At 40.3% G+C, this 25,840-nt stretch overlaps 1 protein-coding gene across 1 annotated transcript in view; it reads right to left on the minus strand.

Moving 5' to 3' along the window:
* Positions 1 to 18,731, minus strand: part of Nox3 (NADPH oxidase 3) — a 64,617-nt gene extending 45,886 nt beyond the window's left edge. The window contains exons 1-7 of the mRNA XM_031352065.1: positions 18,626 to 18,731; positions 17,964 to 18,059; positions 17,734 to 17,844; positions 16,336 to 16,420; positions 8,204 to 8,349; positions 5,562 to 5,743; positions 2,477 to 2,606 (exon numbers count right to left, since the gene is read on the minus strand). Coding sequence (XP_031207925.1) covers positions 2,477 to 2,606; positions 5,562 to 5,743; positions 8,204 to 8,349; positions 16,336 to 16,420; positions 17,734 to 17,844; positions 17,964 to 18,059; positions 18,626 to 18,673 — 798 coding nt within the window. The 5' untranslated portion in view covers positions 18,674 to 18,731. The remainder of the gene's footprint in view (positions 1 to 2,476; positions 2,607 to 5,561; positions 5,744 to 8,203; positions 8,350 to 16,335; positions 16,421 to 17,733; positions 17,845 to 17,963; positions 18,060 to 18,625) is intronic.
* Between the last annotated feature and the right edge of the window lie 7,109 nt (positions 18,732 to 25,840).

Here is a 25,840-nt window from a genome sequence, read left to right on the forward strand (position 1 = left end):
ATAAAGGTCGGAGAATCAGAAGGAATGCCATAGGATATGGAGAGGAAGTGTCACAGCTTGCCACAAAGTCAGGAGCTTTTTACTCATGGTGTCACTTTGCTTGGAATGCCCTCTGTATCAGAGGCAACCCTTTGAAACACCCTCCACCTCACTTTTTCCAGCTCTTAAACAAAGGGTCAGCATTGTTTAGTATGTCAGCCTTTTTAGTACTGAAAATTCATATGGCTTCTTAGCTATTTTGTTCCAGTCTCCAAAAATGTGCAGAAAAACCATAGTACAATGAAAAAGTATACAATGCATAGTAAAATGCAAGTGCATTTTAACAGAAATAAAATTGTGTTGATTTAATAGCGATAGCAATGAAACTTGATTCCTCCACTTTTATTCCTTCTAGAAAATAAGGGCAGGCTGGCTTTGATTTCATTTTATGTGTATAATTATGAATAGATTATCGCTACAGACAATAAGCTCTCCAGGGGCAGGACCTTATGTTCAAGTCCTGTGTATCTATGCATGAGTAAGTATGAGGACTCATCACTTGATAAAGTTCACTGATTGACTCCACCCTCATCCAAGCTTTTCCTGTGACCATTAATATCATCCCATAGAAAGTGAAAAAACAAAAACCAAATCAACAAAACTAAAAGAGGAAACCCAGAGCCATATAATTATTATCTACAGGGAAATGAGCTGATTTCTTGCCTAAGGAGGACCAAGCATCTTTTGAGACTAGACTGACTGCATGAGCAACTCTCAAATCTGCAGGTTTGTGTGCCTGTGAGATTGGGGTAGAAACTAGGGTGGCAGATTTCTCTGGCCAGCTTACACAAGGTGATGGAAAAAGATTCTTTGAACCAGCATGGCATTGGCTGACAAATATTCTACAGATAAAATCTTCATTTAAAAAAGTGCCCTGGGAAAGAGAGGCAAGGAGAACTATGTGGAGCCTTGCTAAGATGAGTTAGGTCCAGTGCAGTGGAGCACGGAACCCCTCCATGTCCTTGAAATGCCTTTCTGATTCAGAGTCAGTAAGACATCAGAGGGAGTATCGTACAGTCTAGCCAAGCGGTAATTGTGCAGCCCACACATGCTTTGAATCAGGATCCATTAAAAATAATGGAAAAGAGTGACACCGTGAGTTTGGATGTGAAAGGAGGTATAGCAGGGGATTTAGCAAGAGATGGCCAAGTTCCCCCTCTTAATCATAATTAATGCTAGCACACACTGATGGGAGCAGGCCCTGGTCTGTATTCATGAAGTGTGGGAGAGTATTGATTTTTTTTTAAATGGAGATGCTGTGGCTGAAAATTTTAGAGAGGTATTCATTTTCTTCATTAATATGCAGGCCAGGTAGTGGCTACAGAGAGCTGAGTTTAAGACAGAGACAATCTATACTGGCCATTAAAGGAACCACAGTCTAATGGGCACATCTATTTCACATCTCTCAGTTTTAAACATTTCTCCCACTACTTTTATCCTTAAAATATGGCACTGAATTTAGTGTAGTTGAGAATTAAAAAAATGATTATTTATATTCTTCTGACGTCATATATGCTACCATAGTTTATTATCCCTATTTTAAATGATAACACACCTTGGGTACTTGTTTTCTCCTACTTTTTTGTTTTCTATTTTTTGTTTTGAGACAAGGTCTTGTCTCCTTAGGATGTTTAGATTCTCTTGGAACTTCCTATGTTGCTGATGATGACCTTCAACTTCTAACCCTCCTGTTTCCACCTTCTGTGTGCTGGGATTGCAGGCATGGTTTATGTGGTGCTGGGGATCGAACACAGTGCTTTGTGTATGCTAGGCAAGCAATCTGTCACCTAAGCCACACCCTAGCCTCTTCCCACTTTTAATGCAGTCACTTCATTTATTGTCTGTCATGTATCAATCACCAGTCAAACCAGAGGTTTGTACTTTCCTAATATATCAGAGTCCAGATGGGAGTATTATTCCTGTTTACCTAAGTCACCAATAGCAACAACTGCTGCACACCCAGAAAACTTTACTTTCAAAATCTGTAGGCACTATCATTAAATTAATACTTAAATTGATTAAAGTATTCTTGGCTAACATTGAGATTAGTTATAACAAAAGTAATTGGGCACCCCTAACTCTTTTGATCACCAAAAGAAAAAAACAGATAGACCGAGGACTAGCAAGGGTGTAGCGGGTGGTGAGCTATGAGGCTTACGCCCTCAGAGTCATTACTCTGCTGTTATGAAGTCTTGCAATATCAGACATCCATATTTAAGCCTGAGTAGAATGCATTTCAAAGCTGAACAAAGTGCTTTTGGCAGTAAATCTCTTTTAAAATTATCCATAACTCGATTTCTCCATTAGCCCACTTAATAAAGAGCTGGCTTCATCAAGTGGTGACATGGGCGGTTCTTTTTTTTCAAGCCTATAAAAACTCTCTTTATTTTAACTGTGGAGACAGTTATTTTTAAAAAGCTCCTGGATTCACTCTTACCGAAGGTTCCTTGCCAGAAAATTGAGGTACAGGGCACAAGGCAGCTGCCTGCCATTCGGCATAGTGGTCTCTGCAGAAGGTGACATTGTGCAGCCGGAGACTCTCTGGAGTTTGGCCTCGAATGATGCGACTTAGAAACACACACACACACACACACACACACACAGAGAGAGAGAGAGGGGGGGGGCGAAGCATAAAAATGTCAAGCTGATTTTGCGCGATGTCTTTACGCGATTTATACTCTGTAGTGGATTCCAAAACAACACTTGCATCTCTTGAAACTTGGGCTGTCACTCACTTCCCCCAAGCATCTTTAAAAATAGGCATTTAAAAAGCTTCGGGTAACTTTGAAGATCCCAGAAAAGAAGTGCCCCTCTGTGGTATCCTGTGTCACATTGAAAGTGTCTATATTAGAGAATTCATAATGAAGGAAATTGTTTGAACACATCCTTTTGTAGACTGTTGAATTTAATTAGGTTTCATCTCATTCTGATTGCTGATTTGGGCTAATTGGCTAACTTTGTACGATTGGCTTCTTCTGCAGATTGATTTAACTTCTACCCTTCTTAGCTTGTTTCTGAGCACTTAGAAGTTTCAAGTGAAGAAGTCAAAAGAAGTGCCCAGAATAATGGTATTTCTCCCTCGGTGATCACTAGCAGGCTTAGCATTTGACAAGGTCAAAACAGGTCACTTTGAAAGGTGTCTTTGAGGCTCTATTGATAAATTTAAAAGTAGAAAGAGGAGTCTGAATGGATGGAGCACTAGATAAAGAGTTCTGTAATCCTACTAGTTTGTGTCTGTTGACCTTTGCAAATTGCCTAGGCATCAACTCTCAGGATGACTTTACTGACTTGTACTCTCATGACAAAGGATCATACACCTAGGTAATAGAATCTTGGAGCTGCTCAGTGCCTAGGTGCTTATGCAGAAGATGCACTGGTTTGTTTTAAGAAACTAGGTTCTCATAGACTGAGCAACATCAGCATCACAGAGATGCTGTGTTTGGCTGTGGAGTAGTGGTCTCCTTTGGTATTATTATATGGTATGAGAGGAAGGTAAGAATAATGCTCTTGGAAACAGCCTGGTGTCAGCTACAAATTTTATGTTAGGCTTTGACTCTGCCATGTGCAAGTCACTCAAGCTTGAAGGCACTCCTTTGAATCAGTTAAGCAGTACAATCTGTGAATCTCCAGGCATAAATGATGCCCACCTCAGGCAGGTGCGTGACAAATGGGAGCCAGATTGTGGGTGTCATACATTTCAGTGCCTATATCCTTAGAAGTTTGGTAAGTTTCCCCATGCTATCTTCAAGAGATTCCAGGTCATTTCATAAGTATGCTGTTAAAAATATTAAAAAAGTTTAATTTTCCCACCTGTACCATTGAGATAATAGGCAGACTAGTGAGCTTTACTGCCTTCCAACAATCTTATGTCTAGTTGGCATTTTATATAGGATTTGCAAATAGCTTTTGATGTAAGTAGTAGTTGTAGAAATATGTCAAGCTAAGAAGATTTCAGCCTTTCAGCAAGATTGGAATAACTCAGCCATTCTCCTTGTGAAATATTATTTGTGCATAAAATCCTAACTTCAAAACCAAGTTACTGACCACTGAGATGGACTTGTGATTCAATACCCAGTGTATGAGTGCAGAAAATGTGGGTTTAGGGGATTTCAGGAATACTTACCATGTTAAGAGAGGATTGCACTAAGATTTCTAAGGTCAACTTACAAAAATCAGTAGCCTTCCTATATATCAACAGCAAAGAAGCTGAGAAAGAGATGATAAAAGCACTATTAGCAATAGTATAAGATGTGTAGGAATTAACCCCACCAAGGGGGTGAAAGACCTACAGTGAGAATTTTAATCTCTGAAGAAAGGCATGGACAAAGACACTAGAAAATGTAAAGAGCTCTCATGTTCCCGGGTGGACAGAATTACCACTGTGAAGATGGTTACCGTAGTTTACAGGTTCAGCACAAACCTAATCAAACTTTTCATGACACTATTCACAGAAACAGGAAAAACATCCTGGTTAGTCAAAGCAATGCTGAGCAAATAGAACACTGCTGGGGGGAGGGAGTTGCCGCTCCATATTTCAAGCTATGTTACAGAGACATGGTAAGAAAAACAACATGGCACTAACATAAAAACAGATACATGGGCCAGTGGAATGACATAGACCACATAGACATGTCACCTCACATCTGACAGATGCCAAGATGCACACTGGAGAACATACAGCATCTTCAACATGTGATGCTGGAAGAAGAGGTTGTCTACATGTAGAAGGATGTACATGTAGACCCGTATGGGATATGCATTGTCCTGCATGAATATCAGCTTCAAGTGGATCAAAGATCTCAATGTGAAACTGAAAACACAGGTAGTGCTTCTTTTACTAAAGAAGCAAGGCCAACCATTGACAAAATTGACTTTAAAAAAACTAAGACGCTCTGCCCAGGAAAGGAAAGACTAGCTGAAGAGGAAATCTACAGAGTAGGAGAGAATGTTTGCTAACTGTACATTTGATAGGTAATTAATGCCCACTTGATACAAAGGATTCAAAAACCAGAGTCAAGAAAATGAACAACCCAATTGAAAAAAAAAGGGGGGTATTATCTGAACAGAGAGATCTCAAAAGAAAAAGTAAATACAGATAAGGAATACCTCAAAGCCTTTGACATTCTTAACAGTTAGAGAAATGCAAATTAAAACCACTGTGAGATTTCAGCTTATGCCTGTCAGGATGGCTAAAACTTAGAAAACAACTGGCAAGAAATATTGCTAAGGATTGGGGGGGGGAGTGGGCGTAGCAGGAGGGAGTTGGGAACCTTCATTCACCATTGGCAGGGTTGTAACTGGCACAGTCATTATGGGAATAAGTGTGGAGAATCCTTTAAAAGGTAAAGGCAGAAGCAGCCATACTACCCAGCTATGCTACTCTTTGGCATGTGCTCGACAAACCTGACATTCTTCTCCTCAAATGCTTGTTCAACCATATTCACAGCTGCTCTACTCACAATAGTCAGGGAATGTGTACACAGAGACGTAGATCCGAACACCTGATTATCAAATGGGCTTACCCTCCTCCGTGGATGGCCAGACCGATGAAGAGGAAGATGAAGATATGGTGTGTGTACCAGAAGAGCTCATAAGAGGACCGTCTGATGAACTCAGTTGAAGAGGTCATGATCAAGATCAGAGCCAGAGAGATCACCAGGCCAGTAATTCCCGAGACTGTCATCAATAGCTCAGTGGTTGCGCCCTAGAAGATCACAAAGTACCGCTAAATTAATATTTTGGAATTTTGCATTTTTAGGATCAGTATTAGAGGATCCAAATAAAGAGCAATTTAGAATGTTTCCTGCCAACACACAGGACCTCACCAAAGTCCTCATACACTTCAAGAAACTAGGTGTGAGAATTCTTCCTTCTCACCCTGTGTCACCGTGGATATTTACTTTGTTCAAACTTTATAAAATACTGTGCCATTAAGCACAAATTTTCCATTTGCATGAGTTAATTTTCTTGTCAAAGCTACTATTTTTGAGTCAGTACTAGAGAGCATTAGAATAAGCTCAAATTCGAGGTTTTTAATTTTTAAGAAAAATTGTGCTCACCATGCTTAATTGCATCTTAACATTAATAAACACTTTTTTTGGGGGGTGGAGGAGAGGTTCCTTAGGGGCACTCCTACTAAAGCAGTTGCATGCACTGTCCCTTGGTGGTTGTGCCATGCTCTGGTTTTTTAATTGGAAGGACCATGACTTGCATTTCCTTCACATAACCTCAGGGGTCCTTGGAATACGGCTTGGTAAAACCTCTGTGATCAATAAGGGCAAGGCTATTCTTATCCGATCTGTACTCCTTCCCCAATGAGCATGACTCTGACCCATGAGTGCAAGGGACGGTTAAATAGCCTTTAAGAATATTCATTGCAAAGTATTTTGTTTTTTTTTATTGTGTGTTCCCATATTCCTTGCTTAGTCATTAGTATTCATACCCCATGTTCCCATCGCTGAGCCAACTACCAGCTCAATAAACTCACACTATATCTTTTGTCAGTAAAACCTCATTAATTTAGGCTGCTTTGAGATCTGGAAGTAATTTGGACAGGGACTTCTCCATTGTTTATTTTCTTCTCTTCACAGAAAAGAAGAGCAGAATAAAATTGAAAGAGGGTACACATAGAACATTTAAAATACTTGTCTTATAAGTACACTCAGGCACTTTAGAACTCAATTAACAGCACATGGTGTGTCAATTTCAAGTCATTTCTGTTTTGACTATTAAAGACTATTTTTCCTCATTTCCCTGCGATATATTTACAGACTGGCCTGAGTTGCTGGGAGTGGTCTAAAGTAACCCCAGTGCATTACTTATGAGTTGCTTTAATGTATGTTTCAAGTTATTGATAATCAGATCTCCAAATACCCAAATTAGAGGGGCTTCTGAGCTTAATTAGTACTAACAAAGTATATTGCTTCTAAAATTTTTGAAACAACTGTGTTTGAAGTAGCTTAATTAGCTTGTTAAATTGCTTTAAAGGTTATTTATAATAAATACTATTTATTGCATAGTTTCTTCAAGATGTTGAGATTTATTCTTGGGTCTCTCGTGAGCAGTGAATTTTGTAAAGCTTTATTGGGGGGGGAATGTAGATCTAAACAGGTGGCCAGATAAATTCTGAGATTCAAGGAAATGGTATTAAACGCATCTCTGCATGCTTAGGGCATCTGCAGTTTTGATTTGTAGCTATGAAATCTGTGCTTCTAATTGTTGTCAATTAAGAAAAGGGAATTCAGTTTATTAATGGCCTGATATTGTAAGCCTTTCTGAGGAAATCAAGAGTTTGACTTGGAAGAATCTCCTCATAATTAGAATCTGAATTTTCCTTCTCAAATAAACATATGTGAGCAAAACCATCACTTAGCAAGAGGGCCTATCTAATAAATAACAACCAGAGAGATTCCTATTGATGTGTGGCCTTGAGACTTTTCTTAGAAAATAGATTAAAAATATATGGTCTCTATTCCAATATGGTAGCCCATGGAAGATGTTTAGATGAACCAATAAGAGAGATGTAGGGGTGGCTCAGGGGAAGTGTTACCCCTCAGGATAGGATGCGGTGGCTGATGGCATTTTTCTTCCCAGAGACACTGCGGTTCTGTGCAACTAGACATTAGCATTGATGGTTTCACGAATCAAGTAGTTGTCTTTCTGAAATGACCTTCAGTCACTGTATGGTTTGGCAAACCAGCTGTTCATACTTGTGCCAGAATATGAGGCACAGAGAACAAACACAGAAAACAATTTTCGGGTTGAAAATGAAGCATCCAATCTATCATTTCTGAGTTTGGGAGGTGCTTGCTTGATGAATCTAACATCAGTGAAGGAGATCTGATCGGGAGCTGCTTTTAAAATCCATAATATTAAGGCTTTAACGGGTTTTTGAATTCCTAAAATATCACATATATATGTATTCACTATAAATTAATTAAGCAGAGTATGTTTTTCTCCTTGCTCATATCCTTCCAGCCACATTAATGGTTGGAAAAACTGGCTGTTAAAACAGAAAGGTGAAATTGATATTAGCATTTGGCAGAAACCTCTTTTATCCAACTCTTTTATGTAAAGCGTTTGAAATCTATTGCTCTTGATATAGGGATGGGAAGAGAAACGATTCTGCAGAATGAGGCTGGTTAACATGCAAGGACTAACTCACCGTATACAAGGTGCGGACTGGATTGAGGTAGCTCTCATTTGGGGCATTGCCAAGTTTGGAAAGTGCAGCCAGCAGCCCTTCAGCATCCTTGGCCTGACCCAGGTGATAACGCTCCAGGTTGAACAAGTGTGCCACAATGTGGATAACTGGGGATGAGGAGACATCAGACAGAGGCTGCGTCAGAGACATCCTCTTAGCTCCTTCAAAACACTGTGTTGCTACCTTAAGTCTCTCTGCTCTGGCAGTCTACAAGGAATCGTGATTTATTTGTGCATCTTTCCCAGTGTCTTGAATAGAGTAGAACATATGGCGTATGGCTTATTACAAGTTTTTTAATTATATTAAAAAATAAAGTCATCTCAATTTATGATTTGATTTTGAATTTCTACTCATTTTGGATGTGATGTAAGCCATGATATCAGAACATGGTGGTTGTGCTGGCTAATTTTATGTCAACTTGACACAAACAGAGAGGAGGGGGGCTCATCTGAGAAAATGCCTTCATCAGATTAGGCTATAGGGTATTTTCTTTGTTAGCGATTGATATGAGAGGGTCAGCCCCATTGTGAGTGGAGCCACTTCTAGGATGGTGGTCCTAGGGTCTGTTATGAGCAAGCTACAAGGAACAAGCCAGTAAGTGGTACCTCTCTATGAAGTCTGCATCAGCTCCTGCTTCCAGGTTCCTGCCCTGATTTCCTTCAGTGATGGAGACAAATAAACCTTTTCCTCCTCAACTTGCTTTGTTAGCCACAGTATTTCATCATAGCTCTATTGTAATCATAGGCAATATATAATATAATGTAATATAATATAATATAGAATACTACAATAGAGATATAATTCTTAAGGAAAGATGGTATATGATGGGTATAGAATATGAAGCTTCCTAAAGAAGTCAGAAAGTATTATCCTAGAATACCATGCATCATACACAGCAATATATATTTATTTGACATCAGGGAGATATTTTCTTTACATTTTTCAGAAAGATTTTCTGTTCTCTTTATATATTTTAACATATGTATGTGTATATGTATAGGTACATACATATATGTACACTTATACAACTACACACACATTTGCATAGATGATTCTTATAGAATCATCTGGCATATTGAAATGAGTCAGTATTTGTGGAACCAAATATATTCTTTCTGTACTCTTAAGCAAAGTATGCTATCTGATTCTGAGAGTTAATATGTTTAAATTTTAGATAAAGAGGACAAATTCAAGGACACTGTATGATCTGGCTTGGAGATTCTGCCTCTGTGCTACTCTTTCCTAGCTTGGAAACTCTGTTGGGAAGCCAGCAGTCATGTCATCTCCATGGAGACCTGGATGGGCGGCCAGTTGACACACACCATTGGGATCAGACTCAAGTGTGAACAAAGGACTCATTACGCAGGATATAGTTATTTTCCCATAAGTTCTTCTGCATCTGCAATGGGAAGAAGAAGTAGCTGTGCTGACTACTATGTACATATACATATGTATACCATGTACAGCTGGCTAATGTGTATATAGGCTACACACATTGTGGGTGTGCTACAGCATCTTCCATGGTTGTCCTTTATGATTGGAGGTGTGGAAGAATGTAGGGCTGAGAATACTGGGGACGGGGAGACAGTGAAGTTGCCAAGGGCTTGCCATGTAAGCATAGAGACTTGAGTTCTATCTGCAACACTTGCATAATCAGTAGTTCAGGTTTATAACCTCAGTACTGGGTGGGGAAGAGGTGGAACGGAAAGAGGCAGATACTTGGAGTTGCTGGCCAGTTAGCCTATCCAAAAAAATGGTGAGCTCTAGGCTCAGGGAGAGACTGTTAGAAAACCACTAAGGTAGACACCAAGGCCAATGTCTGGCCTTCGTGTGTGCATACATGCATGTATGTGTGCACACACAGAACCTTTGAGAATATTGCTGCTATTTTTGTGCTTGTGGTCATAGCTACATAATGTCAACTATTATTTAGAAGCATTTTCTTTATTTCCTTTCCCCACTTTTATTTATTCTGTCATATTTACTTCTTGACTTCAGTTTTCCTTCCCCCCAGTCTCTCCCCCACCTCCCCTTTCCCTGATCCACCCTCTCTCCAACCCCCCTCAGAGAAGAACAGTCCTTCCAGGGACTTAACCAAACATCATAGTGAAGGTGTCCACTCTCTTCACATCTCTTCACTATAGTACTTGAAGTTCTAGCCAGAGCAGTAAGACAACTAAAGGAGATCAAGGTGACTCAAATTGGAGAGAAAGAAGTCAAAATATTACTATTTACAGATGATAATATACACATGCAACCCCTAAAATTCTACCAGGTAGCTCATACAGCTGATAAACATTTTCACCAAAGTGTTTGAATACAAGATTAACAAAAAAACAAAAAACAAAAACAAAAATAAAAACAAAAACAAAAACAAAAAATCTCTTTCTATGGAGGTGGGGACTGGGGCATCCCATTTCACTGAATTAGAGACTGGTTTTCATTTTCTATTATAGGGTTGATTTACCAATGTGTCATCTATACCTAACAGTCAGGAAGAAAGCAATGAATGAATTCTCTTTGTCTTCGCCTGTTTTTATGACACTCCTTTCCCTTGTAAGGAGCTGTTGATCTCAATCTGTTTCCTGCTAAGTGAGCGTCCACATGAGAATCTGACAGAGCTAAAGTAGATTGACGTGTGTGGAATAGATGACGTAGGACCCGGAGCTGCTCATTCACGTTGACTGCCACCTCCCTTCCTTTAGTGTGGAAGACACCGCTGGAGGAGGGAAGCTCAAGCCGTTTCTCAAGAGATCACCTCTAAGGGACTAAGCTAGACCTCTGCCACCTGAGGCTTTTGTGTGCTTTAAGGTTTATATAATACGTGTTTTTCCTTCAGAACTCTCCGTATTGTTTTTGCTTCTCAAAGTAGGTTAAATGTGTCATATCTTAGTTATCTCATGGATCGTCAGGGTAAAAACCACCCGAGACCATTTTGGTTGGGCAAGCACTCTATGTTCCTCTTAGATTTGATCATGGCTAAAAATTCAAAATATATAAGCTGTTAAACCTAGGGCTGCCGGGGCCTAATAAGTAACAGGAGAGGTATTGCTTTTGGTCCCTTTCAGACATTGTACTTTTCTTTTTTATATGTCTTATTCTTTTTAATATGAACAACCAAACTACTGTGTTATGGCCATAGCTATTTCTGAGATGGGTTTAAGATGCTGCTGTGGGTGCATTCTCTCCTTCTCAGCCACTGAGATACTTAAATGATGTTAGACTGGATGTTGGTGTTTACCAGGAAGAATAGCAAAGTGGATGCTTCTCAATTACCCAATTTTTTTCCTGTCTCTATTTTCTCATCTGTAAAATGGGTAGGTTTGGAAAATAAACTACCTATAACCACACATGACAGCTTTGTGACAACTGAGTATTTCTCTGAAGCTCATCGAAAACACTTTCCATTCAAACGGGGTCTGAAGATGTGAAATTCATATTTTAATTTGTTCTCAAAACCCCACAGTAGTTTAAATGGGAGATTTTCGGTCTTGTAGTGAAGCCAAGGCCACTAACTGAAAACAAGCTCTTTGTGTGCCTCTGCGGACTTTCCAAGCTCTATACACCACTGCATATTTGCAAAACCTCAAGCTACCTCTCTCCATCACTCACCTAAATGATCCAAGCTGTAAGTGGGTGGGTCTTCCTGAAATTCTATTTTCTCACCCAAGTACTTTTACAGAGACTGGCTATGATGGCAATGCTGCACATGAGCATTTAATTGGTCTGTGGGCTTCTGAGTTCAAGTAAGGAACTTTTATTGAGAAGCAGACAAAAAAAAATCATAAAGGCTACAATTAGATCCAGTCGTCCTGAGAAAGTGCCTTTTACATCTCTCTTTTGCTCCTAGTTCCCCTCCCCCATGTCAAAAAATGTATAATTGAGGGGAATCATGGAAGAGAGTCAGTTCTAGTACCCTCCTGCCTGTCTATCAGAGATGGCAGTGGGTCTGGAGTTAGTCACCCCTTAATTAAGCAGTGCATGGGAAACAGGACCTAGGAGTGAATCTCCCCTGAGATTCTGCACAATCTGCATGAAACATCCCAATGTGCCTGGTACAGAACCAGTCCATCTGGTGTACTATGTGACACATGTTTGCAATCACATTTGAACCTGTGAAGCAGGACTCCGGGTGGGGCCCTGTCGGAGCTTTGAGAACCTTCAGTGGAACTGGGGAACTGGCTGGTAGCAACTTGTTAGATGTCAGATCCCCAGGAATTGGTGCCTTTGGCACCATCTCTACCTTGGGAGCTCTGAATCATTATTTTCTCAGGACCTTTATGCTGTACCCTCTCTTCTCAGCCTGACCCTTTTCTGTTTATCGATGTTTGTGAACTAATTTTAGCAACTCATCAGGAGTTGCACTCAGGGTGATCTTATACCTCTGAAATCTGGCAGACACAAGTTGCAGAATTTGCGGAAAGAGCTGCATGGGTCACAATTTACAACCTCCGTTGATGGAAACCCAGGCTCCACATACTGCTTTTCAATTGCTGGGGTCTTCAAGGTCTGCCATGGACCAGGGAACCCAGAAAGATCCACATTAATAAGAACGTAAAGGCTCTGAGACTACAATTTTTATACCAGTGGAGTTACAGGTCCCTGAACAGAATTTATTAATGGTTGGAGGGGGCTCCTGCTTATCACAGGCAGGCAAGCAGGAAGGCAGGAAGAAGGGCTCCTGGCACTGTATTTTCGGTGATGCCCTTGATTAGAGATACCACTCTTTTGCCTTTCCCTTCACTCCCTAGCCTACATTCACCAGTCTCTAATTACATCCTTTAATGATCCGACCAATTAGAGCCTGCAGTTTAACATCTATGGGAACGGATAAGAAATTAGAGGCTGGCATGCAAACTTCTCTGTGCATGCATTTCTTCCAAGGTTACACACCTCTATTAAGCCAGTTGGCTATTTCAAAAGCTGCATAATGTGCAAGGCTAATAAAATAAGCCCAGGGACATTTCAGCTGCTCCCCCGTGAATACAGCAGAAGGACAAACGGGGAAAGCGAGGTGTAGCCATGAAGCCCAGGCTTAGCATTTTTTCTCCTCTCTCTAAAAGCACAGTTGCCAGCCACATTTCTTAGTTAATGTGAAATGCGGTAATTGCTTTGTCAAGGACTGGACGAGGTAGAGAGTTTCCTTTCCACCTTCCTGCCTTTGTTGGGCTGGATACCACAGCCCTGGGGCTGGTTGCCATGGAAGACCGGATGAGGCTACTTTGCTAGGAGATACAGCTCTGACCCTGCTGGGGTGAGCCCCAGGAGATGTTCAGGAGCAGCACAGAGTAGCAGCAGTTCAAGAGACCTGGGCTGGAAAGAATACTGATGCCCTTTGGAGATTTGTGAGGGGAAGATGGAGAAAGAACATCCAGTTTTTTTTTCTCCTCGCAGTAGAATGTGAATTTATAATCTTGAATGATTAGTATCATTCTGAATCCATTCATTTCCCAAACGGCTTCATCCACACGATGCTCAGAATTTGTGTCTTGTTCCTTTCCTATCAATTCTTCTAGCCTCATGCACGTGGCTAGATGCCACTCGCCCTGGTTCGGTGAAGTCGGTTACAATCTTCTTGTGTTAGAGACACAAGTTACTAAAATGCAAGAGATGTTCCATGTCTCTGAGCCTCTCAGAAACTGAGCCAATCCTTGAGCTATTCAGTATGGCATGAGCCTTGGAGGTGAAGGTATGGCATCGAGGACCAATGGTCAGACAGTGGGTTCCTGATATAATAGTGTCTTAACCTCCCAGGGAGCAACATGAAGGGGAGGAAATTTCAGCAGAAGGGACATCTGAGCAAGGGCATAGAAGACTTTGGAGTGGTGGTTCTCAACCTTCCTAATGCTGCACCCCTTTAATACAATTCCTCATACTCTGGTGACCCATAATCATGACATGATTTCCATTGCTACTGCATAAGTGTAATTTTCCTATTGTTATGATTTATAGTATTAATATCGGATATTTAGGATGTCTGATACATGACCTCTAAAGGGGTCACAGCCCACAGGTTGAGAACGTTTGCTCTGAAGAGTACCCAAGGGGCAAGACAATGAGGACAGGGAGAACCAAAAACTTGGTTAGAGCTGTGAGTCCATCCAGCATGCTTTGGGGCATGGACTTGACCTCATTGGCATACCAGGAAGCGAATAAATGGCCTTGTATTCTTCAGATGGCTAAGCAGATTTAGTCTTGAAGGTAATCTACAGTCTCTCACTGAGGTAGAGAAACGGCTATTGACGCTTATAAAATTCCACAGGCAGCTGAAGAGACCTACCCTGAGCTCACACACTCAGCAATAGCAGGGCTCTAAAAGAAGCTGGTCGTGTGATCCTAGTCAAATACTGCTCACCCTCCATTTCACAGTACCCTGAAACAGCACTGATCACAAGGGGTTCAAAAGGTAATAGGTCTTACCAGGGTGCCCTGCTCATGGGAAACATTCAATGTATACTACCTATACATTTATACTACTGATGTATGAGTACATAGAAAGAATATGTACCCAGAGGTTTAAGAAGAAAGCCTTTCACAACTCATGTTTCCATGTATGCTCTGTGCTCCTTTCTGTTGAATTCTGATGACCCCCCCCTCTTTTTCTTTATATCTTTACAACTCTCTTTTAAAGTCTGACTCTGCCTTTAAGCTATGGTAATAAGATTCTTCTTGCCTCTTTACAGTGTTCAATCTCTATTCTTAATTTGAAAATAAGGAATTTTGAAGAGTTTAGAGGAAGCCCAGAAATGTCCTAGAATTCTTTCTCTGACAAGTTTACCAAGGAGCTCCCGTGGCTTGTTCCCTGACGCCACCCGCCACAAGGAACTCAGAGCTCTTTGAGCATTGTAACTTTTAATTGTTTCAAAGTGTGGAAATGGCTTCCATCTGCAAGCCAAAGTCTACTTCCTGGTAATACCACTCATTTTCAAAGGTTCTACATACACGGGTGTGTTCTACAGCACTCTATGTCCCGAGACATACAGCTAGACCAGCCTTGTGCCCAACTCCCCATTCACTAGCTAGCTGTTTCAACTAGGACTTGATTTTTCTTTTAACACTGTTTTCTTCTAAACAAACCACAAAGACCCTCTACAATGCTTATCTTGGGTTGGTTTGCTCCGGTGTTTAAGACAATCAATGGGGAGAGTCTTTCCCGCATGTCTCACTACACACCCAGAGTTGTGTTAATTGGCAAGCGGGCACCGTCTGTCATGTCTTGTTGCTTAATTAAATTCCCATTTGGTTCGAGTGTTCCTTTTACTCTGCAATTTTTTTATGCATGAAAGGATAAAAAACAAATGAGGAAAACATTTTATAGTGAAATTAGTTTGAGAGAAAGAGTCCCGAATCATAACGCTTTATCATTCCGATGGTCTTTTATTTCAGTGTCTTTGTCGCCTGGCAAAACCACAAGCCAGTTGATTGCTACCTCCCCTTTCATTTTTTCCTTCTTCGTGGATGTCTAACCTTGCTTGGAGATACTAATTTCTCCTTAAATGACAAGTGCAACAGTAACAGTAGTAGTTCCTACTACTATACAACATACAATCTCTACCTTTCAAGACTCTTGTATGTCCACTAACTCAACTCTATTAGAATCCAGGTCACATGACCAATCTTTTCTTTTCTTTTTTTTTCTCCCTTTTAAAACTCTAATGTCAGGGTTAAGAGTAAGGCATCCTTGGCACACAAAGAACACTATCCTATCTATATTGACATTCATTGAATGACACTAGCCATTTTTCTAGGATATGAGTGAAGTTTTGGCTATAAGTCAATTTTGGTTCTGAATTATGTGAATAGCAAAGTTTTCATTTAAATAGGTATTATCACTGCATTACAAAGAAGCCATTCATTCACAAACAATAGGAAATCTGACCAACTTTCTTTTGATATTTGAGGTATTACTGTGGAAAAACTCATCTGAGTATAGATTAGGAATTGAAAAATATGTAAATGCAAGTTTTCATATGATCAGACGAAGGGCGAAAGCTTCTATTATCTAAAGGCAAGATTGGGAGGAGTTAAGCAAAAAGCTATATAGTTAGACATTATCCAGTGCCCAAGCCATTGGAGAATTGGTAAGCACTCACCTGAATTGACAGCTATCCCGTAGGCAATGAGTTTGTGGAACGTGAGGTTTTTGTCTAGCTGTCTTCTCCAAGGCCCTCCACAGCACTAAAGTATCAAAATAAATGAATCAGTGAATTAAGAATATGGACACAGAGCTAACAATGCCACGAGACCTAAGAGATTATGACTTAGGCTCAACCGATCTCTATCTTGCTTCAAATGGGGACATATGACTTAAAAGCTAGTGGCATTTGATCACAGCATGGCAAAAGATTTTTCTTTAGCTATTTTACTGGAATATCAACTCAATCCAAAAGTGGGAATTCTTAGGTCTCTGGCTATAACCCACAGCTCTTAAACCTAATGGTCATGCCTCAGTCAGCTTATCGTTATAGAATAAAGAAGCAATAACTGCCACTCCCAATCATGTATTTTGAATGACTTGTATGCTGTTCCTTATTACACAAAGACAGTGGCTTTGCATCTATAACTAGTATTTACTATTGTGATGATTCCACAATAAGTTATTTCTTCTGATAAAGGTTACTGACAATCTTATTTTTCTGTATGTTGCTTTCAGTAACAGAGGAAGTGGTAATTAAGCATATTGAAATAAATATGATTAGGAGGAATGTTACCACAGATCGGTGTTAAGATCACCAGGGTCAATCTGGGCCTTGTGATTTTGATTATGGTAGGAACTGGGGTGTTGCCTGAGTGGCCCTCATCTCAATGGTTTATTTATCTTTCTTCAATCAGAAATGATTGTGGTTCAAACAGTCATAACCCTTGCATCTCTGTGTGGGAAAAAGTTGAGTCCAGTGTCATTTAGAAAGCCAACAGCAAAAAAACATCCATCCATCCAACCAACCAACCAACCAACCAACCAACCAACCAACCAACCAAAAAACAAACAAAACAAACCAAAGTCAAATGGAATGTACTGATCTTTAACTTGTGGTGTAAGCACGGTTGCTGGGAGTTTCATAGGACAATACATGTTTCAATTACACCTGTAAAAATTGTGTGTGTGTGTGTGTGTGTGTGTGTGTGTGTGTGTGTGTAAGCATGGGGCATGCATATTGAGTGCATACCCATGCACACAATCCAAGGCCAGAGAACACTAACCAGGTTACCTGTTTTATCACTCTTCTTTGTTTCCCTTGAGATCTGGATCTTACTGAACTTGGAGTTAGGTTGGTGGCCAGCTAGTCCCTGATGATCCTCCTGCCTCTGACCCTCAACCGTACTGGTGTCACATACACCCAAGTGCACTCTGCTTCTTTACATGGATTCTGGCAATTTGAACTCAGATCCCAAGCTTGCAGTCAAGCACTTCTACCTGCTCAGCCATCTTTCTGGTCTTCAGTTGCAGGATGACAACAACTGAGCTTGCTTAAAAATATTTTAGTACTTACCACACTTGTTCCTCTCACCAGGGATATGAAGTTCCGACTGACAGGTAACAGAATTAGCATGCAGTTAAAATTCAGGCACACAGCAGATGCACGGGCCCATGCCAATGCGGACTGTCCACAAGTTAGAAATAGAAAAAGGGTGGAGGGGAATGGTGAAACATTGAAGCTTGAGAAAGTAGAATGAATTTTCTTTTCTGAAACAATAACAGATTGTCATTAAATCTACTTACACCCAGAATAACTCGTGTATAATAGAAAGCCTCCACTTCAGCATACCAGCAGAACGTGTCAATAAACAGATAGGCGTTTACTGCCAGCCACGAGAGCTAGGGTAGGGAGAAAAGAGATAAGACCAGTGCTGTGGGTCACCTCTTGCCCACTTGGAATCATTCAGCATTCAACTTCTTTTCAAATGAAACACAGAGGTTTTCAGTACTCCTCAGAACCTTGTCATACATTTATTTCTTACAGATTAGATTTCTAGGGATTAAGTAAAAAAGGGCGGTCAACTTCAAAGTATTTACTGACAAGCACAGAATCTTCTTAGTCAACAGGAATTGACCATAGGGTGAAGAGGCAGGGCGTCTTTAAAACATTCTAAGAAAAAAGTGACAGTTGCACAGGCTGATTCACAAACTTCATATGATAGACAGGTACACTCACATGCCCTGAAAAACAAACTACTTCACTTTACAAATACTTAAAAAGAGAATGGAATTGGAAAAACAACTTTGCATGATTCTATAAGGGTAATTTAAGTACACTCAATGAGTGTTTGCTGACAAGTTTTTAGTTTCATATTTAAAGTAATATTTCCAAACCTAAACTGTCTTAGAAATATCATTCTAAGAATGAAGGACTCTTAAATCCAAGTCAGAAGGGCGATACTCACAACAACCACGAAGGACACACCCTCATTCAAAATCCAGCACACCTCCATGACACTTCTTTTACTACCAACACGTTATTCCTCTCCGTTCATCTGAGCCTGTGTGGTGTGTGCTTCAGAAAGGGTTTCCTTCTAGGTCGTTTTATCTTGGAGCACCTGTTGGGAGCAGCTCTCAAGGAATTTCTAATCAAGGACTTAGTGCCAAGAGCACATCACCAAGCTGACATGCTTCATGGCCTAGGTAAATACAAGTCTCTGTCTAATGATTCCCTTCTTCAAAGAATGCAAAGGAAAAGAAACTCAGTTCATTAAATTGCCTTCATGCCCACGCCCATCCCCCTTCTATATGATTGCGGTCAGAACAATAATAAGTCTGTGTGCAAATTTGGGAAATAACCTAATTCTGAAGGATCCTGGCTATAGCAAAGAATTTCCACCTAATTTTCCCCACAGGACTTCTTTAAAGTCTTTCCTTCTTTTTCCACTCAAAAAAAGAAAAGAACAAAGAACAAACAAACACAAAACTCAAACCAACCAAAACAAAACAAAAAACCTCCCCAAAAGACTGAGATGGAGAGCTAAGTACATATGGACTGAACCATTTTTCAGAATATTGTGGAAAAGATTCTAAAATTCCCAGACAGGAAAACTCTTGAAGCTTAAAAATATGCTGATGAAAATATAAAGTGTACTTACGTGTGTGTGTGTGTGTGTGTGTGTGTGTGTGTGTGTGTGTGTGTGTAGGACCATTGAGATGAAGATCCCACCCCCACCTGGAGCACATACTTTGGTGATCCTAGTACGGCTTGTCATTCTCTGATTTTTATGTAAGTCATGGTTATTAAATATAGTGACTGAGATTCTAAAACTAAGCATTCTCAACTGAAGCAATTTTCTGGCTAGTTTTGGCCCAGATATTTTCATTGAAAACTTCATAGGTGACTGGAGAGATAGCCCAGCAGTTAAGAGCACTGGGTTCTCTTCCAAAGGATCCATATCCAATTCCCAGCATCCACATGGTGGCTCACAGCAGTCTATAATTCCATTTCCAGGGGATCAGCCACCCTTTTCTGGCTTTCAAGGGCACCAGACACACAGATGGCACATAGGTATACATGTACAAGCAAAAATCCATATACATAAATTAAGGTGAAAGATTTTTAGATGACCAGAAGAGCTGGGAATCATTTGGAGAATTGCCCATGGCATTTGTGTGTTTGTAGGGCTGGTTTGTTTAGTCACGATGAAGGAATTTTTAAAAATTAAAAGCCTAATAAGTGTAATAACTGTGAACTTCTGTTGACTTGCATTTACCAAGACATGTAGTTATGAACCTTTGAATATTTATTGTCCAATTAACTTGTACATTGACTCTAAGACGTAGCTGCCACAAGCATTGTGCGCAGCTGTGGGGAGAAAGTCAAACGAAGCAATTGGTAAAGGAACGATGGAGACTTGACTCTGCTTCTGAGCTTAGCAGTTGTATTTTCAATCATCACCGTATGAAATATTAATACATGATTTGTGTATCAAACACTCCTATAGAGCTACAGATGGCATTCCTACCAACTGGACATATTTAAGTTATAGGAATTGGTTTATTTTAGAGTATCATTTACAAGTAATTAAATTGTTCTATGTGATTAGGCATACTGTTTTCTCATTCTAGTGAATAATTAATAATTAAAAACTTCATAAATAGATATCTCTACTGTCATTATTATGTCAGTCATTATTCTTTATTTAATAAATTTTGGGATGCTTCGACATACTGAAGCTCACTATGGTTTCAATGGGTTTCCTGTACTCTATGAGAGTTTAATTTTCAGTGACTTGGGGTTGAGAGGCAGGGCCTGCACAAAGGTCAACAGCAAGGTCAATGATCAGTAACTGAATGAATGCTGTAGGCCAGTGTCATATTCCTAAAATATGTCAACCCCATTACATGTTCTCTTTCATTCTCTCTGCCTTCCTACTGTGGATTGATGAGGCAAGAAGCCCCTCTCCAGATGCCGGTGCCTTGATCTTAGACTTCCTAGCCTCTAACATTGTCAGGGAATAAATGTCTGCAGTATAAACATAGGAATGGGTCTTCGGTGTTACAGGGTTGTGGTGAGTAGGCATCAGGGGGGACTGCTGATGTTAGAAAAGTTTACTGATCCCTAATAGGGCTAGCAACTTCATACTGATCACTCACAGTTTGCCCCTTTGTATTTCTTGATGCAAACCAACCAGCCCATGGTTCATAAACACGGCTATCTCCACCCTCAACCTCTCACATACCACAGCAACTTCTCTGTACTAAATCAACCCAGGGCTAGGTATATGGCCAGGACCATCTATGGAGCAGGGCCTGGTGAAACTGTTCAAACCATCAGATCTTCAGCCGGCTTAGCTGCTCATGGGGCTTTCCCCTGTGTGAAATCTACAGTGAAGGCCCTAGTCTACGATTTCTTCTCTGCTCCATTTGCCTTCTGAACATGTGCTTGCCACCTGTTCCCCACATGGCCCCGAATATTTGGGGACTATAAATAAAACACTATTAATTCAAGGTCAGTGCCTCTCTGCCATGTTAGCACATCTGATTCTAACAAGTCCCAGGTTTTAAAAACATCTGTGTTTAAACATTCAAGACTTTGCTCATCCACTGAATGCTGGAAGGACTTTCTGCTTACCGCCTAGCCCAATCTATGAGTTACCTCTAGTAAGCGTCAGTTTCTGTGTTCATTAGAGAGGACTGAAACAGCGCCATCTTGTGGAATCCACGCTGCCACTGCCTCACTTCCAGTCATACAAACATAAGGTGATACTACTACTTTTGGAGAAATCTTGGTTGTGGTAGTAAAACAATTCTCAAATTCATCTCTTCTTCGAAAAAGACACAAATTTAAAAGAATTGTTCTGTGTAGAGATATATAGAAGCATTGGTGTGGGGCAGCCTTTGCTTGAAATTAGCATGTAAACTCAAAAATGAGCAGTATTGCCGGGCAGAGGTGGTGCATGCCTTTAATCCCAGCACTTGGGAGGCAGAGGCAGGTGGATTTCTGAGTCCGAGGCCAGCCTGGTCTACACAGTGAGCACAGTGAGTTCCAGGATAGTCAGGGCTATACAGAGAAACCTTGTCTGGAAAAACCACAAAAAAACAAAACAAAACAAAACAAAACCCCAAACAACAACAACAACAACAAAGAGCAGTATTTGATGTAGCATCTTGGGGCAGGAGAGATGGCTCAGTAGCTAAGTTCACTTGCTGCTCTTATAAAGGACTCAGGTTCAGTTCCCAGTTACCATATGACGACTCATAACTATACGAATTTCAGTTTCAAGGGATCTGAAATATCATTGGGTGTTATTGAGGACATGGACAGTGCACAAACTCCCCCCCTCACTCACTCACTCACTCACACACACACACACACACACACACACACACACACACATCACTTTTTAAACTTAAAAACCTATAAAATATTCATATTCCTTTTAGGCCAATAATTTTCCATGATTAAATGATTTGTTATTCCTGAAATGTTTAGGATTTACATATCTTAGAGACCTTATTCAGTTAGACTATGAATGTTAGTTCAGAAGGAGTACCCACAGATTTTTATATCGTCCTCAGTTCAGAATCAGTGAGGACAAAAGCTAGAATCTTCTAGCCTTCTGAGCTCTTTATACAATGTTACAATTAAGACTCAGGACAGCACTGATGGAGGGACTCAGCTGCCTTTCAAGGGACATAAATTGCTTGTCGTGTGTGGTTTTAGAGCTCTAATGTCCCCTAAAAGCCACAAATGAAAGGCTTGGCTGCCTGCGGCACTACCAGAGGATGCAACAATCTTCAGGACATGGCTCTTAGAAGTCCGGTCACTGGAAATATCCCCTGAAGGAGATGTGGAGACCCTGGCCTCTTCTTTGCCTAATGGCTGTTCTGAGGGAACCGACCACTTCTCTCCTGTGCTCCCACCATGATCAGCTACCTCAGCTCAGGCATGAGGCACAATGCCAAACGGCCACAGACTGCATCATCTGAAACATTGATCTAGACAAATACATTCTTATATGTAATGGATAGTGTGTTAAAATATAGTTATTATCCTTTACAGTAGACAAAAACAGCTAGTAGTCATATTATGAAGACCTTAACTCATGGTTTAACTGAAGGATTATCTCCATAATCCTTTTTACTTTCATAGAGCTTGAGATGATTTTAGTCCCCTTACAGCAAACACTACATTATATTTAATTCTAAATTATATTCAAATTCATTCAGAACTCAACAATTTTGTGCAATTGATGGAAAGACATTTCCAAAATTCTCATGTTGAGGAATAAGCTGATTACACCACTGAATTAGAATCAAACCCTAGACAACATCAGACATCATGTCTTATAGCACACGTAAAAGTCCAAGTTGCTGCAACCTCAACCTGTGAGGACTTGCACAGAAACACTTATGAATGAAGCATAGGGGGCAACCATTGTTTCCTAATTAACCTGCTAAGATTGTGAGGATGCACACACACACACCACAAATAGGCCTTGGATTATCCTTCAGAGAAGGTATTTGCACAGGTCACAGTTTAAATCAAGACTTTGAATCATTTTCAAAGAACTGGGGACAAAGTTAACAGGACATAAGCTTGCATAGAATCTAGAGATAGGGTGTATATGCTTAGAATTGGATCTACTTAAACCAAACTGTTTCCACTGCCAATGGTGAGTTCCAAAGTGTCTCAAAACAGAGAAAGCAGAATCTGATCTAACTTCTATCTATCTAACTGGAGTGAGGTAATTCTATTATCTTCCTAATGAAGCGTTCACCTCCACTGGCCTCTCTAGCCCATCACGATAGATGATGTAAAGTATTGGGGTATTGTTCTTTGGTAACGCTCACCAATAACAACTCATCCTTGATATGAACGGATGGCTTTTGAGACAGTGTGCCATGTTACACAAGCTGGACTCAAACTCCTGATCATGCTGCCTTCAACTCCCATGTGCTTGAGATGACATGTATGTGACAGTCATTATGCATACTCTATGCAATTCAAACCCAGGGCCTTTTGCATGCTAGGTAAATGTTCTGCCAATTGAGCTGTATCTCCAGCCCTAACAATTCTAAAATGGAAAAAAAAAAAAACAGGAAAAAGAACGAGAAAGGTGGATTAATAGCTTTTATATCTGAATGAAGACTCTACATTAGCCATGGTACTCTCCTGGGATTGATTTCATCTACTGTATTTTAGCTCAGTTGTTTGCCTGGTCACTTAACCCAACCAAAAAACCTCTTTGATTCTCAAGGGCAGGATTGATCACCTGGCAGTTTACTCCTGCACACAAAAACCCAGGTTCTCTACAGATATAGCAGAAGAATAGCATTGTCAGGTGATCTTCTAGGAGATAAACACCTTCTAGCCTTTTTTTCTGAATGCATACATCAGTATCTAAATATTCAGGTGAAAAGGGATGGAAAACTAAAAAAAAAAAAAAATGGTAAATACAGTCTGTCCTCAATTCTTACACAATTATTTAAAGATCATTTATGGTGGCAATTATGTAATTATACTGCATAAATCATGTATTGGATAAATTCTACTTTTAAAGGATAAGTGGAATAGAAAAAATTTATATGTATATACATATATATATATAACAACATGTAACTAATTTTAAAATAAAAAGTAATTGTCCATCACAATATCCCAACTTTTGCTGAATTGCATAAATTATGTGTTTATTTCAGTAAACATGAAATTCTCTTCCTGTACTTTTGAAGTGACTTGTATCAGCAGTTTAGTTCAGAACTCTAAGTTCGAGGTTCCTTCTTTCACCTGTGTCTCGGTTCTTCCCTTAGTCTCGTAGTCACAGTTCCACATGGCAGTTGTGCTGAGAATTCCACATTTGTGTGGTATGGGTGTGTGGTTCGGCTTTCTTGAGATGTAGGAGGGGAGATGGCAGGTGTCTTTGCAAAACCTGAAGAGTCAACTTGAGGCATCCTGTGCTGTGAAAGATCACACCCGAGACATCCCGACTCTCTCTATGCTCTGCTGGGCCCAGAGTGTCTCAACTTCACTGGTATGCCTCTTTCTCCTTACATCAGCAACCAGCTTCTTCTTACCATGAATCATGCCTCTAACACTATTCTTGAAGTTGCTGGGAGAGCCCTGATGTTAGGATTCCTGAAGTTTCCAGCACAAGACTACAGAGTGACTAATTTATCATTTCTTGCTCTAAACTAAGTGGTCCTGTTTGACTTAGAAATGTGGTTAAGGACAGGACTCATGTCTTTAATCTTACCAGGCATAGCACACATCAGATGCCTCTTAATGCTAAATAATAAATACAGAACCGCATTTGTTTCTCTGCTTCTCAGCACACGAGGCAGTTCTGTACAGATCTCCACACAGACACGGTGACAGGAAGTTTCTGGCAGCCACTGGCTTTCATTAAAGTTTCAGATCGAAAGGGAAGTCTGCCTTTCTAGGCAGTGAGTTCTTTGACTTCCGAGTTGAGAAGAAAAAAATGTAAAGTTGAGGAAGGCTAGTCTAGAAATCCCTCCTTTGCACACCCAAGCTGTTCTTCTTTCAAAAGTCAAAGTGGATGCCAGAATTCCATAGATTTCATTTTTCAAGATGAACATTCATATTTGAACATATTTCCAGCCAGATGGTTTACAGTTCATGTATTTGTTGGCGTTTTCCTGCCACAACAACTAAATATTGAAGACACATATTTGTGATGAGGAGAGCACGTCCAACCATGCAGCCCTGCTGCTCCTTCATGCTGCATGATTACCCATCCCCCAGCCTCCCACCAGGGTGTGCTGCCACCAGGGAAGGTCCCCAGCCCGAACCCTTCACACACACACACACACACACACACACACACACACACACACACACACACACACACACACACACACATGCAGAGATGTATTTCTTACAGCAGCCATGATTTTTTTTTTCTGGTAGCAAATAAGAAAGCAGATGAACAGCTACTGAAATATTCTGTTTTCACCATCCATTTAGACAAGCCAGAAAGTTTACTTTTAATCTGACTGTTTTATAATGAATTTGCCAAACCGTGAGGCTGCTTGATCAGGGTTTAGGAGACAATGGGGAATTCAAATAAAGGTTATATTTTTTTTGAAGTCAAGTATGAAAATATCAGCTGAAGAAAGCAATGTGCATCTGTACTGCGGGACAGGGTTGTCAC

The sequence above is a fragment of the Mastomys coucha genome, unplaced genomic scaffold, assembly GCF_008632895.1.
Source record: "Mastomys coucha isolate ucsf_1 unplaced genomic scaffold, UCSF_Mcou_1 pScaffold5, whole genome shotgun sequence".
NCBI classification, from domain to species: Eukaryota; Metazoa; Chordata; class Mammalia; order Rodentia; family Muridae; genus Mastomys; species Mastomys coucha.